This window comes from Onychomys torridus, chromosome 2 (genome assembly GCF_903995425.1).
Source record: "Onychomys torridus chromosome 2, mOncTor1.1, whole genome shotgun sequence".
Classification (NCBI taxonomy): domain Eukaryota; kingdom Metazoa; phylum Chordata; class Mammalia; order Rodentia; family Cricetidae; genus Onychomys; species Onychomys torridus.
In genome coordinates this window covers 150,487,628-150,501,620 of record NC_050444.1, presented here as the reverse complement: position 1 = coordinate 150,501,620, position 13,993 = coordinate 150,487,628, and the positions used below count along the sequence as shown (strand labels likewise).

The 13,993-nt window shown below is 49.3% G+C and overlaps 1 protein-coding gene across 4 annotated transcripts in view; it reads left to right on the top strand.

Annotated features, from left to right (window-relative positions):
• Zbtb40 (zinc finger and BTB domain containing 40) overlaps window positions 1-12,988 on the top strand; it is a 73,802-nt gene extending 60,814 nt beyond the window's left edge. For 2 of the 4 annotated variants that reach the window (XM_036178074.1, XM_036178073.1), the window contains exons 15-18: window positions 3,403-3,565; window positions 4,202-4,288; window positions 5,973-6,199; window positions 7,768-12,988. In XM_036178074.1, coding sequence (XP_036033967.1) covers window positions 3,403-3,565; window positions 4,202-4,288; window positions 5,973-6,199; window positions 7,768-7,962 — 672 coding nt within the window. In that variant the 3' untranslated portion in view covers window positions 7,963-12,988. Of the gene's footprint in view, window positions 1-3,402; window positions 3,566-4,201; window positions 4,289-5,972 lie in introns of all 4 variants that reach the window. The other 2 variants (XR_004944216.1, XM_036178075.1) reach the window with 2 other exon arrangements.
• Window positions 12,989-13,993: the final 1,005 nt, after the last annotated feature.

Genomic DNA, 13,993 nt, shown 5'->3' with positions numbered 1-13,993 from the left:
AATATCTGACAGACTTTTCTGTTAAGAAGAAATTTTGAAGGACTGTCCTACCTTATCTTGACAAAGTTTGGCAGTCACTTTCTTTTGTGTCCTGCTTGTCCAGTTTGGACAGCATTCTGTCAGCAGTCAAGGTAAGGGCAGTTTCTTTGCCCAGAAACTAACTTTGCCACAAAGAAAGCAAACTCCATATGGAGATTCTTTGATGCTCATCATTCTTTTTTGAAGTAAATTGGTCTGCCAGGAGCAGACATGTCTCACTGTCATGAAAAGCCTTAGGTTATTAAAACATTTTAAATGCCACATTCTGTGGTCTTTGAAGTGTTTGACAACCATCTATCTGTTTAAAATATATCTCTGTTTGGTCTTGAAAACATACCTAACATGACTATAAGTTTGATTGTTATAGATGACTAACACTAACCTGTCTTTCTTTATTATCCTAAGTAGCTTTTAAGGACTAAATCTTTACATTTTTAAATGAGCTGTATAGGCACAATACCTTAAACAAGAGTAGAAACATATACACAGTATAACAAAAATAACCTTAAATATACAAAAACCCATACCAATGTAAAATATTTAAGACTAATGGTTGTTCAAAAGTAGACTCAATAATCCACCATTTTATTCCATAATTTTTATACTATATTCCCCCTTTTTCCCTTCAGAAAGAGATCCCTGAATCTAATCTCATTTATTCAGCTTTTTTCCTGACCATGACCAATGACAACTTGTAACCAACCCCTCAAATGATAACCAACATCCATAACCCATGGGATTACCAAAAACTACCCATCCTTTGGGAATGTAGGCATCATGTTCTCTAGACTGCTTCCTTTTGTCTGGGAGCAACAGCATCTTTAGGGGACCCTGAGAAAATTGGGATAATGGTCAATCCTGAGAGAGCTACCTATATTATTTCTTGTTTAGTCTCTATGTAATGGGAAAGTGTAGAGCTTATCTGAAATATTGGCTGAATAGTCTCTATGTGGCTGGACCATCTCAGCTAGCAGCTTTGAAGTTGTTCTGGATGTAAAATTTTGAGGAAATTGTAACAGAGGCATTTTGAGAGGCTGGATCACCTGGGCTACTTGTCTTTGTTTGTGTCTGGTTCTTTTTTTCTGAAGACACAAACTTTTAAAGGTAACATATATATCTGCATTAACACAAGTATGGAATGTGTAGTGTGCACAAGTCAGTTAAAGTTTTTTGTTTTATGTTTGAGTAAGTAAAAGCCATCTGTAGACTTTATAAGTTTGTTTGGACTGTATAACCACACCTCTATCCATGCCATATGAAAGGATGGCATGTAATAATAAGTCATGAGGACTCTGTAGCCAACAAGATTTATCACGTCTAATCCAGTCTTAGAGCTGTTCCCATAGTAGAGGGATCAGCATATATATCATTTGTCCTACAGTCTTTTTTATTATTATTATTTTATGTCTGTAGCCAAGATTTTCAGGAAGTCTCCCCAATTATATCTTATCCTCATTAATTTTGAAGGAACCCATAGCTTTTTGTTTACTATGGAAATAAAAATACAACCTTTCCCCCAACGCAGCACATTTTCTGTTTTCCATTCTGAAGTTAAGACATTCTTAAAATATATAGGTTGATTTAACTTAGCAGTTTCCATAATCCAGTGTCTCTCAGTAGCTATTTTTTAAAGCACCATATAGGATGCAGATACCATGTGTATTTTCCATCTTTATGTGGCTTATTCTTTTTATATTACTTTATTCTCTCTTTAAAGACTTTACTTTGTTATTTTTAAACTATATACCCATTTTCTTTTCTTTCTTTAGCATCTAAGCACATTTTTACACATTTATATCTGTTCAGAGGTTTTCTTGGTCTGGACCTGACTTTACACACACTTGTAGCATTCTCTAATTTGTGAGCCAAACCTTAAACTGCCAAGCGGTGGCTAGGCCCTCTGCTGCTAGCACATGACCTGGCAGCTGGCTCTGCCCCCTTTGGGTCCATGAAAATGGGACCTCATGCCTGTGGCCTTGGCCTGGAGTCAGTCTATCTGTCCCAGCTCCAATAAGGGCATCTACCTAGGCTCCTCCCAACATAGTGTGCTACATGCAGCTCATAAACCCCATTTATTAAGTGCTCGGTAGCAGGGCCTCTTAAAAGAGCTGTGCCTCTGTATGTTAAGCCTACCTGAGAGACCACTTTCTCAAGCCTTAGTGGAAATACATTTCCCCACATTGGACGCCATATGTAATTGGATTTTTCTTTGGGCCACCAGCTGATAAATAATGACATGGAGACTTATTAGTAATTATGAAAGCTTGGCCTTAGTTTAGGCTTTTTTCTAACTAGCTCTTATAACTTGATTAACGTGTTTTTATTCATCCAAGTTCTATCACATGACTCAGTTACCTTCCCTCTGTCCCATATGTCCGATCTGTTCCATTGGCGTCCCCCGTGCACCTCTGTTATCACCTCCCACTTCCTCTCTCTGCCCAGAAGTCCCACCTAGATCTCCTGACTAGCTGTTGACTGGTCAGCTCTTTATTAAACCAATACAATATATCCTCACACAGTGTACAAATATCCTAAAACAGCAGACGTTCTCTGAGGAGTCCTGGTCAGAATGATGCTGAGGGGAAGGAAGTGTTAGCTGGCAGAAGGTCCCAGCCTCACTGTGTGAGTGTTGGTTCCCCTTGGGTGCTCATGTCCCATGGACGGTTGACTCTAGGCATGAAGAACATGCAGAGTGAAACCATACTGAGGGTTGCCGTGCTTATTGCAGTCACTGCTTACTGTTTGTAGTTAAAGTGAAATGGCACAGAGGTCCAGAAATAAACCATACCTGTCAGAAACTGGTCATAGAGAACCAGTCCTGGCTTAGGACTAAGGTTTAGACCGAGCAACCACTGTTTTAGATATGGAAGGTAGCTCTGTGCCAGGCCTCATGCTGTGATGGGGAGTAAGACTGGGTATGATCCCTAGGAGCCCCAAGATTTGTAGAGTGATGCTCCTGGTGCACTTTTAGAGCTGGAGCCAGGGAGCGATGCAGCTTCTGGCTCTGCTCCAGCAGGTCACTGTCCACTCCCCGGGCCTTGGCAGCACTGGGGTCCAGCCTAGCATGCTGAACACATGAATGCTCCCATCAAGCCAGACTTTGGTTCTAGTCTGTTTGCTGATGTCTTCCTGGACAAGTCCCTAACCCTTCTGTGTGGCAGTCTGCCTCGATGGGAGGATCCTTACATCCCCCAAGCTTGTGTGAGTGAGGACTTACTAGAGGGTCCACTGGGTTCTGCCTATAGTGGCCTCTTCACTAACATCAGCCTCCAGGGGCCTGATTCTAGATCCTTGAGCTTGTCTCAGAACTATCTGTCATTGCTGAGACTTTCTAGGACCTAACATTTGCCAAATGCCTTGCAGCAATTGTCTGGTCTGTGGTACCACAATCGGACCCACCACCCAGATGTGTTTGCTGCCCAGAACCATCGGTCACCCAAGTTCTCATCGCTGCAGTGCAGCTCCTGTGACAAGACCTTTTCCAGCACCATCGAACACAAGAAGCACATCAAAGCAGAGCATGCAGGTGATGCTGATGCAGCTGGGGGTGGAGGGACCCGTGTCCTCTGACCAGGCACTGTGGTGATTGTCTCTGCTCTGCACTGGCTCACCTGTCCATCAGGAGCTATAGTTTAAGTGGCAGCGGTTCTCAAGCCCTACACAGAGAGCATTGTAAGCTCCAACCAGCTTCGGGACACCCAGCCAGCTCCTGGAAAGGGTGTCAGCTTTCATGGCAGATGGGTCCAGGTGGGAATCTTGGCTCTAGCACTTAGCAGCTGCATGACCTTGGCAGGTGACATCTCTTTTCTGAGTCTGTTTTCGTCTCTTCAGAATGGAAGTTATTAATACCTCCCTTGCAGGTATATTTGGGGATAATCACAGCAGCTGTCAGTTACAGAGCATTTCCTATGTGCAGGGCACCAGCCAAGCGCTCTGTATATTTTGTCATTTAATTCTCACAGCCTCCTTTGCATCCACACAGTCTGGACCAGATCAGTGCTCTTTACCAGTAGGTTCCACAGATCTCTACAGGCACCGGTTCCTAACACTTGGCAGATGCTGTGTGGAACGTGGGTCCTCGCCCCACCCAGCCTGTTCCCCTCCAACCGTAGCTGAGCCATCCTTCATCCTCCCCACCACTCCTTTCCTTTCACACTCACAGATCTGAAGTTCCATGAGTGTGACCAGTGCAAGGAGCTCTTCCCCACACCAGCTCTGCTGCAGGTTCACGTCAAATGTCAGCACTCAGGTCAGTAGCCCTTCTGTGTGTCCCTGAGCTCATCAGTGGGGTGTGAGTCTTGGTCCCACCATTCACAGCTCCATAGCCCAGCCTAAGTCTTCTTACTGACTTGTGCCTCCATTTCATCTGGAAGATGGCACGTTAGTACCAACCTTGTATGAAGCTATGAAAACTTCAGGCCTGGCCCTGGTAGGCAGCCCTTTGTGAGAACCATGATTGTCACTGGTACTGTATGTCATCAAATATAAATTGAACCATTTTTAAAGAAACATCAAGAAGAAAAGTGCTGTCAACAAAGCTGTGCTTTTTATCATTAGCATTTGTAGGCTATTCAAAGTAGTCTTTTTCCTTTTTTTTTTTTTTTTTTTGTTTATTTGTTTTGTTGTGTTGTTGTTGTTGCTGTTTTTCAAGACATAGTTTCTCTGTGTAACAGCTCTGGCTATCCTGGAACTTGTTCTGTAGATCAGTCTGTCTTCACACTCACAGAGATCTGCCTGCCTCCGCCTCCTGAGTATTGGGATTAAAGGTGTGTGCCACCACCACCTGACAGTCTGTAGTCTTAATTGATACCAGCTTTTTATCATGTCACTTACTCAAGTACATGCATAAAAAGGAAAACCTAAGAAATACATTAAGGGAAGACTCTTTGGTCCCTTTTCCAGTGTTACTCTGCCATCAGAGCATTGATCCAGGGCACAGGCTGTAGGGTTCTGTCAAAAGACAGGAAGCCATTGGTTTGGTGCCCTGAACCCTTAGAAAATTGGGCTGCCTTGGTTCCAGCCTTGGACTGTAGCCAGTACTTTATTTGCTTTCTTCCTCTTAGACCACTGGGTCCCTGGGAGGTAAAAGTGGGCTGCATCCTCTTTAGAGATGTTCTCCTATGCCACAGTATTGGTGAAATTATTAAGGCCACTCCATGTAGTTAAAAGGGAGGTTCATTTTGTTGGGTAACTTACAAGTGAAGGGAATAGGTAACAGGATCTGGGAAAGGTGTGGCACAGTCTGGCAGTGTTCTCTGGAGAACTCTGCTCGGTCTACCTCCAGCGTCCAGGGTCCAGGAACCAAGAGCGCTGGCCCATCTGGATCTCGGGTCTTCAGGGTCCTCTCTCAGCCCTGCCTTGTAGGCATGACAGTTACTGAAGCCTCAATGGGGGTTGGAACTTCCAGATCAAAGCTGGAATGGCTACCCACTACATACATTACAGACTCTGGTTCTGCAAGCTTTGATGTTTGTGCATGCACAGTTGTTGATAATGCACCCAACTGCAGTCCAGCCTGTAGCAGTCAGGTGTCATCCATCCCATTCAGAAGTCTTCAGATGCACTTCCTGAGGCTGAGAATATAACTCAGTGATAGGCTTCTTACCTAGCATATGAAGGCTGCAAGTTCAATTCCCAGCATAGAAAAAACTGCTTCTTGGATTGAGGAAATGTAGTCCCATTGGCAGGCTGTCTGCTATTGAGTGAGTAGTGGATGTTAGCAGAGGCAACTCATCCAGAATCTACTGCAGATGGCACTGTGGCCTGAGGGCCCTAGCCTGCTTTGTATGTAGTTTCATACGGAGGATGTTTGAGCTTTAGGTCTGTGAGCCCTGCCTTACTCTCCATTCTCACTGTGCATCCTTCTACCTCCCCTGCTCTCAGCCATCTTTCCCTTGCAGCCAGATAATGTCTTCTGCCGCCTCCTCCTCCAGGGTCACAGCCATTCCGGTGCTTGTACTGTGCGGCCACTTTCCGCTTTCCTGGAGCGCTGCAGCACCACGTCACCACAGAGCACTTCAAGCAGTCGGAGAGCACCTTCCCCTGTGAGCTCTGTGGCGAGCTCTTCACCTCCCAGGCCCAGCTTGACGGCCACTTGGAGTCTGAGCACCCAAAGGTAACGGGCACTGAGACCCAGGCAGCTGCTTCTCAGATGGTGCAGGTGAGTCTGGGGCCAGTGGATGAACAGAATGTGAATGGGAGTTCTGGGGGCTCCTCCATGGCTCTCGGTCCCAGCATCCAGTCCCACTCTATGGGGCTCTCACAGGTCCTTTACATGATGCCCTCCTGATCTTAGCGTCTCTCAACTCCTGTCAGACAACAGGAAATTCTAGTCTGTTGGTGGCCCCTAGGTGGAGGGAGCCTGGAACAGGAATTTCCCAAGGTAGAATAGCAGTTTCTCTTTCAGCTTGCACACTCCCCACCTTCTGAAAAGCACTGCAGGATCTGGAGGGTTGTCAGGAAACCCTGGAGAAGGCTGGCTGTACTCTGTAGGTCAAGGCCCATGGGTAGACCCCTGGCTGGTTACAGTACACGTTTGGTAAGCCTGTGCCTTCACTTACCTGCTGAAAAGTCTGCCTCTTGGTGTGAGAAGGCCACGCTTGAGCCAGCCTCTGTTGCCCTGCTGCTTCCTGCTCTCCCACCTTCTCCAGAGGCAGCAGAAAAGAGAAGCAGCTGGCTTCTGGCAGCTGTCAGTGGTTCCTAGAGAAGTTGGGCTAGGGTTGTATACTCATGGAGGTTTCTCTGCCCTGCGGTCTCACTGTCCAGGTGGAAGCCAGTCTTGTTTTGCAGCCTCTGGGAGCAGTGAAGTCAGGTGGGCAGGATTCCAGGTGAGGCTCCCTTTGTCATCCCACCTTGAGCTACTCAGCTTCTGTCTTGCCTAGAAACAAGACTTCTAGACAGGGTATCTTGCAGGTGGGAGAAGACTCCAATCCTAGAAGAAAGAAAGGCAGCTTCCTTTACAGTTTAGTTTACAGCAGTACTGCTGGACCAGATACCTGGGGACTGGCCACCAGTTATCCTCACAACCCTGCCACAGAGCTGAGCCTGCCTTCCTCCCCAGTGCCCACTCTCCACCCCTAGCCGGCCCTCCAGAGCCAGGTGGCTGTGCCCTTGGAACACACTGCCTTAGAAATGTCAAGGCATCAAGCTTGGAGGTGCAGCAGGAACCACAGAAGAGCTGGGAAGGCCATTGTTAACGGAGTGTGCCGGTTTGCAGAGGCAGCTGTGGCCTGTAGAGGGGAGCCTATGCCTGCCCCACCAGCCACTGAGCCAAGTGTCTGAAATGAGTGGGAGAAGCCACAGTTAAGCCTGTTTCTCACCATGGAGACTTTCATCCTCAGGGGCCCAAGCTCTTGGTAGAGTACTCTTGTTTCCTTGGAGCTCTTGCATGGCACTTACTCTGCAATGCCATCCCTGAGACAGGAGAAGCCGGTGCAAGCTGCTGCGCCAGTGTTCACTGGGGTGTAATCACAGAGTCCATGCACCCCAAGGTGGCGTACTGAGCGAAATTATAGCAATTTCATGCACAGAGTTATTTAAATTGTCTGCCTGCCTCTCTTTTGCATCGCTGGTGTATGAAACTTCCCTCTTCCCATTAGGTGTAAGTAATTGCTCTCCTCAGGTGAAAACATAAATATCATCATTACAGCATGAGACAGGAGCCATGTAAATTCTGGGGAGCCTCACTGTGGACACTGCCCGGAGCAGCCTTCCTGTCTTCCCTTTCAGGTAATCCAAGCTCCCGAGCCAGTGGCCCCAGCTGAGCAGGTGATCACTTTAGAGGAGACTCAGCTTGCTGGCTCACAGGTGTTTGTGACCTTGCCAGATTCACAGACCTCTCAGAACAGCTCTGAGCTTGTAGCAGTAACGGTGGAGGATTTGCTGGATGGTACTGTCACCCTGATCTGTGGTGAGGCCAAGTGAATGGCTGCTCCCTCCAGTAGAGGGGAACTGTACTGTACCAGAGAGGAAGCTCATGGCCTGCCTGCCTCTGCTCTAGCTGCTGTCCCAAGTGCTGAGCTGCTTGGCTCAGCTCCACCCTGGTGCTCTCACTTGGAAATCAGGGGCTTCGTCGTCATCTTCCGAGGATCCAGTGTCTGAGACATCCACTCTGACGCCAGGACTACCGCCTTGGTGGCAGACAGCCTCAATCCTCCAGGCTGCAGCTCAGGCCTAGATTCCACCTACCCCCCAGGGAAGTCTGGCTTCTGAAATCAGAGTCCAAAGGAGTAGTGGATGAGAGCTGGTGGCCAGGATGGCCGAGGAGATACAGCATGCTTCGTACCCTCTGGAGCAGGGGGCTTACCTGAGTCTGAGCCCACAAAGGGCCTGAAGACACCACCAGTGCCTCTGCCAATAAAGCATCAACACAGCCTCCAGGGACCCCAGCTTGGTAACCTGCCCTTCCCCACTTCCCCCATCCATCCTCCCCTCTGCTCAGGTGCTCCTCAGAGTTTAGCTGTAAAGCAAGTGGCAGTGTTAACCGTACAGGAAGTCCTCTTTGTCATTCTGGATCCCTCCTGCTCTGCCCTTCCCGAAAGGAAGCTTTGGAGCATTGCTGCTGGGAGGCAGCTTCGTGTGAGGGCGTCCAGCTGCGTCTGCCTTCCTGGATGTTCTTCATTGCACTCCTTATGGAGAGCTTCCCTGTGATCCTCAGGCCTTCCACATCTTCCAATAATTGAGGCTGAAACATCTCCTCAGCCTGGAGACCTCTTGCTGGCTTCCTCTGGAGCATGTGATGGCCTGATGAACCAGTTCCTGGGACAGGCCTATGCCTACATGTGGTGGATGAGAAGCATCCGAGGTGGCCTCTGCTGCTGCCACTGACCCACATGCCTGGTGGGTGGCCTGCTCTCTGGGCTTCCCCAGCTGCATGCTTACTGCAGATTGGTGCTCCGTTAAGTCTGAGTGTCTCAGAGCCTCTTATCTTTAGTTCCTGAAGTACAATCTGGTAATTGATGGCTTGTGGAATCTGGTTGGAAGTGCAATTAGATGGATGTTGGTTCCTGCTTAGAGAGAAGGTCTTGCATTTATCTTCCTTTCCTAGAAGCCCAAAGATAGAAGTGGGCTATCACAGCTTTTGCCCATCCACCAGTGCTCCCTGCCACCTAGTGTGGCTTGACTCCCTACAGAGGGGAATGCCCTGATGTGGTCACTTACCTTTAAGCCACCTGCTGTCTGAGATAAGCCCACACCTTCTTGCCAAGTGCAGCTCACCATGTGCAGGGATGAGGGTCAAGTCTGGTCATAGTAGAGATGCATTGCCACATCCCTGCACCTGGCTCACTGCAGAGGACAGGAGATAGCTATGTACCGGGACAACAGTTTTCAAGGGCTGCCCTTTGCCCTCAGCTCAGCACAGGCAGCTCTGCTGAGTTACCAAGCTGGATTCTAGCTTCGGCCAGCCTATCCCAGTCAAGCCCACCCTCCTCATTGTATATGCTAGTTGCTTGAATTTATCAGCTGGCGAATCTTTCCCTTTTTAAAGTAAATGTTTCTCAAAGCCAGTCAGCCTCAGAAACCAAACACTGACCAGAAGATGGTGCTCAAACATCAAGGCTTCACCTCCCTGGAAGCTCAGCGTTCCCACACTGCAGGCCCGGCCTGCTGCCTTCCAGACCTGTGGCAGCCGGCCAGGGGAGCTCTTGATATGTAAGTGGTGTGATAGTCCCCTGGTCCCTCCACATCAAGTGACCCACCGAAAGTGGAACTGGCACATGCTTCCCGGCTCTGTCTGGATCAGCACCTCACAAGCCATGTGGTAGAGTTAGGAAACATTATCAGTGTCACCACTGATAAGTGTCTCTTCCTGACAAAAGGCAAAATAATACATCGCTGAGAACATGTGAGGAAAAGTCAGCCTGAATACAAAGAGCTGGAAGTTAGAGACCTGAGTGTCCGATCCTTCCCAGCCTGAGAAACCCAGTCTCGGTTTCCTGGGGACCCAGGTGGTGTTCAGGCACATGCTCCCCTCAGTCACCAGATGTAGTCTGCTGTACTGTAAAGAGCCGTAGGGCAGGTGGGCTTGCTGCCCATCTTGGATGCACAGCTCCGGAGCACACACTGCTGGGAGCATTGCAGCACTGGATCTCACAGGAGCACGGAGAGCCTGTCCCCATCCTCAGTGTTGTGCTGGTGACTGGTGGCCCCCAAAGAAGCCTGGGAAAGTCTGCCGCTGCTGCCCCAGAGGCCTGACCTACTTCAGGGGCATTGTCAGTGGGCCTCCTTAGTTCACATTGCTTTTACAATGGAAGTGTGGTGCCATTTGCTTCATCCCCATGAATGTTGCCTGCCTGGCCCTTGGGCTGCAGCTAGAAAGAGTCTCCAGCTTCCTTGAAGTTTGTGTATGTGAACAGTGGGTCCCAGTCCTCCCCAGGGCTCCTGATCCAGTCACTGAAGAGGGGAAGGTAGATGCCAAGCTGAAATCTGGTTGGTCTGTCACCAGTGAATGGTGACTGAAGAGCAGAGACCACTGTGAGTAGGTGAGACTTGCTGTCCAGATGCACAAGCATTTGGACCAGTGCAACAGACAAAGGTCTTTCCCAACAGTTTTATAAGGCTGGACTCTGTCTCTAAAGCTCTATGTGGGAAAAGCTTTGAGTTCAGTCAGTACCCAAGCTTAGGCTCTAGGCCTGTGTGTTGTGCTGACCATTCCAAGGAAGCCTCTGGCCCATGCCGAATGCAGGGGGATACCTCAGCCTTGTCCATAGGGCCTAAGTTCCAATGGTCAGGGCTGAGGGATGAGATGAGGGACGGAGTGATGCCAAATTAGGAAAAAGGATCTTTGTTCTCTTGGGGATGGGAGGGTGTGCCTTTAAATTTCATGTGCCTGAGAACCTGCACTGACAAAAGATGGAGACACTGACAGCCCCACTCAGAGCAGGCTAGTGCTTCCAGGGGACAGGAGGATTCCTTTGGGAACTAGAAAGTTGACCAGTGGTGGCAGTGACACCGGTTTGCTCCAGTCAGCTCTCCCAGCCCAGCCTGGTTCTGGAGGCCCTGTGTGTCCCAGCAGACACTTGGGAGCCCGGAAGAAAAGTAAAAGACAGAGGCCGAGGGACTCAGAGGCGGGTTAATAGTTTCGTTGCTATAGAAACAGTGCGGCACTGAGGACTTATGCTAAAAACTCAGAAAGAAACTCAAACTTATTCCAGTCTGACTGGCCTGTGAAAGAGAGGAGAGTGGAAGGTACATTCTTTGGGGACTGTTGTTGAGGAAATCGTTCTTTGGGCTAATTTACGTGTCCTCCAAATTGTGAAAATGGTCATGATTTCCCTGAGCAAGGCCAGTGATGTTTGTTTCCACCCATGACCAGGACAACCAGCCCCATGAGACGTTGTGTAAACTGGATTGCAAACTAGACCTCTGCTCAATAGGCACTGTAGATAGAAATAAAGTATGTACTTTGGAAGCAAAATACATTGTAGTACATGTATTTCAGGAGACCGGTGTTGTGGACCCTTTTTCTTTTTGGTTCTGGGCAAAGGGCATGGCATTCTCAGACCATTGTGTACCTTCAGGCCACACTTGTGGCCTGGGGGATAACTCCGATCAGGCAGGGTTTCATTCTGAGTCCTCTTTCCAAGGGAGCAGTGCGGGCCCCATTTCAGAGCATGGGATCTGGTGTCCACCTGAGTTGTCCTGCAGTATCCTACCTGCAGGGCCCCGGGGGACACCTGCTCAGCTCCTTCCTGGGCTTCCAGCAGTAAGAAGGGGGATGGTGGCTACTCTTAAGGCTGGGGGACAAGTTAAAGTATTTACTGAGTTTAGTGCAGAAGGTTTACACAGAGGCCAGCCTCCTGTGTTCTGATAGGAGGAGGATCTTTTCTTTCCCCCTCTTCTTGTCTCCCCATCCCTGAATCCCTTGAGACCCCTTATGACATCCACTGCTTTCATTTATGTATTGAATCTCAGTGGCCCCTAAAGCACCAAGTGTGCAGCAGATAACTACAATGAGCAGAGCTGAAGATGTCACATTGCTGTCAGCTGACAGAGGACAAGAGGTGGTGCTAGAGGGACTAGAGTTGAGGGAGGCCTGCTGCACCTCTGAACTGAGCTGGGCCACAAGGCTAGGAAGACAAGACTAGGGAGGCTCTGCACTCACTTCTGGCCAGGTCTCGTCTAGGGCAGTAGTCCTGAGAGTCTGCACTGCTGTGAGATCTAACTGAAGCATGTCCTTGGGCCCTGGATCGTTTGAACAGAGGTAGGAAATGGGCTGAGGGGTCCCTGGTGAGCCAGTAGTCTTCTGCCTGGATGAGGGTGGCTGGCTGAGAGGCAGCACAACACAGGGGAGAAATGGAAATGGGAGCCCCCCCCCCCATCCCCTCACTAAGAAGATGACCTTGGACAAGCCTTTCCTAAGAGTGATGGGGAACAGTTATTAACATTTTTAAGTGCCTGAGTGCAGAGCTTCCCGAATGGTTGTCGCTGTTTATGATAGGTTTCAGGGGAATGAGTGAGGGCCAAGGCCTGGAGAGGAGCAGAGCCCTGTGTAACCCAAGGGAGGCTAAGAACAGGGCCACTAGGCTGCACTGCAGTAAGCTTCCCTAGGACAAATGGGCTCCTGGAGTCCTCTGCAGCACAGCCAAAGGGTCACACCAGAGTAAAAGCACCAGACCAAGTCTGGTGAGCATGGCTAAGCTCCCAGCTGCTCTGCTGCATCTTCAGCATTGTCTCTCTGTGAGCCTGTGATCATGGATGTCCTTGCGTGGAAAAAAGAAAAGCAGCCTAGTGTGATGACATGAGCCTTATAATCCCAGCCTTCCTAGGAAGAAACAGGCGGATTGTCAGCTAGAAGCCTGCCTGGACCACAGAGCAAGCTGGAGATCAGCATTGGCTACTTATCTTACCTCAAACAAACAAATAAATAAATAAATTCCAGCCAAGGTAGCATACTCCTTAGCCCCAGCACTCAGGAGTATCTCTGAGTTCTGAGTTTGAAACCAGCCAGCTACATAATGAGACCCTGTCTCAAAACACACACAAAGAGGAAAATGGGAGGAATGAGGTACTGGGAGGATACCATCACCACCATGGCTTGGGGAAGCCTAGAACTCAAGGATTCTCTGAGAAGAGGCATCTAGGATGTGCAGACACCATGCCCTCCTGTTCTCTGCATCTCTTGGCTCCCTTGCTAAGTGCTATCAGAACATAAGTCCCACATCAACTATGGCGTGTGTGTCTGCAGAACTGGTCATGGACAGTGTACTCACTGGGTGCTTAGGTGTTGCTTGCTGCTGGAGGTGGAGCTCAGCCCAGGCACACTGTGTTGAGCAGGGATAGGGCTTGTGCCCCCATGTCCTGCGGGAAATGTTTCCCATGGGTGGCATGTGCTATAATTCCATCCATTCTGCTCTCAGCACGTCTGCAGCTTGGCCTGGGGCAAGTACTGCTGGAGTCCCATGGAGGTGGGATTTGCCCGGCTTTCCTCCCCAGCTGCTGCACAGTGGAAACTCCTGGCAGCAGAAGTTAGATTTTGCCGCAGTTCTGCAGCTCCATCCCTGCTGGACTCTGAGCCTTGAGGAAGGAACTAAACCTGACAAACTGTTTCTCTAGGAACAAAGGGGACCCGTACTCTGCTTGCTGTCTTTTCCCCAACTCAGCTTCACATCTCTAGCAAGGCTGCTCCCATAGATACCTGTGGGAGAGTCTGCGGGAACATCCTCCTTTCTTTGTCCTCCGAGATGAGATTAGCAGAAGGCTGAGCAAGCTAGCCTGAGCTCCCCAGCTGCTCTGATCAAACAGCATGCCTGCCGTTCTTCTTGCACCGGGATCCCCCAGCGCAGGCCAGGGACAGCTGATCAAACATCCGGACAAGGTTAGTCCAGGGACCTGCAGGCCTTTCCAGGAGAGATTTTGTAGTCCAGCCATCAGGAGGGTCTGATAAAAATGGACGGGGTCGGGAGGGGCCCTGCGGACTGGCATGGGGCCCAGCAGCTTTTCACCCTGTGCAAGA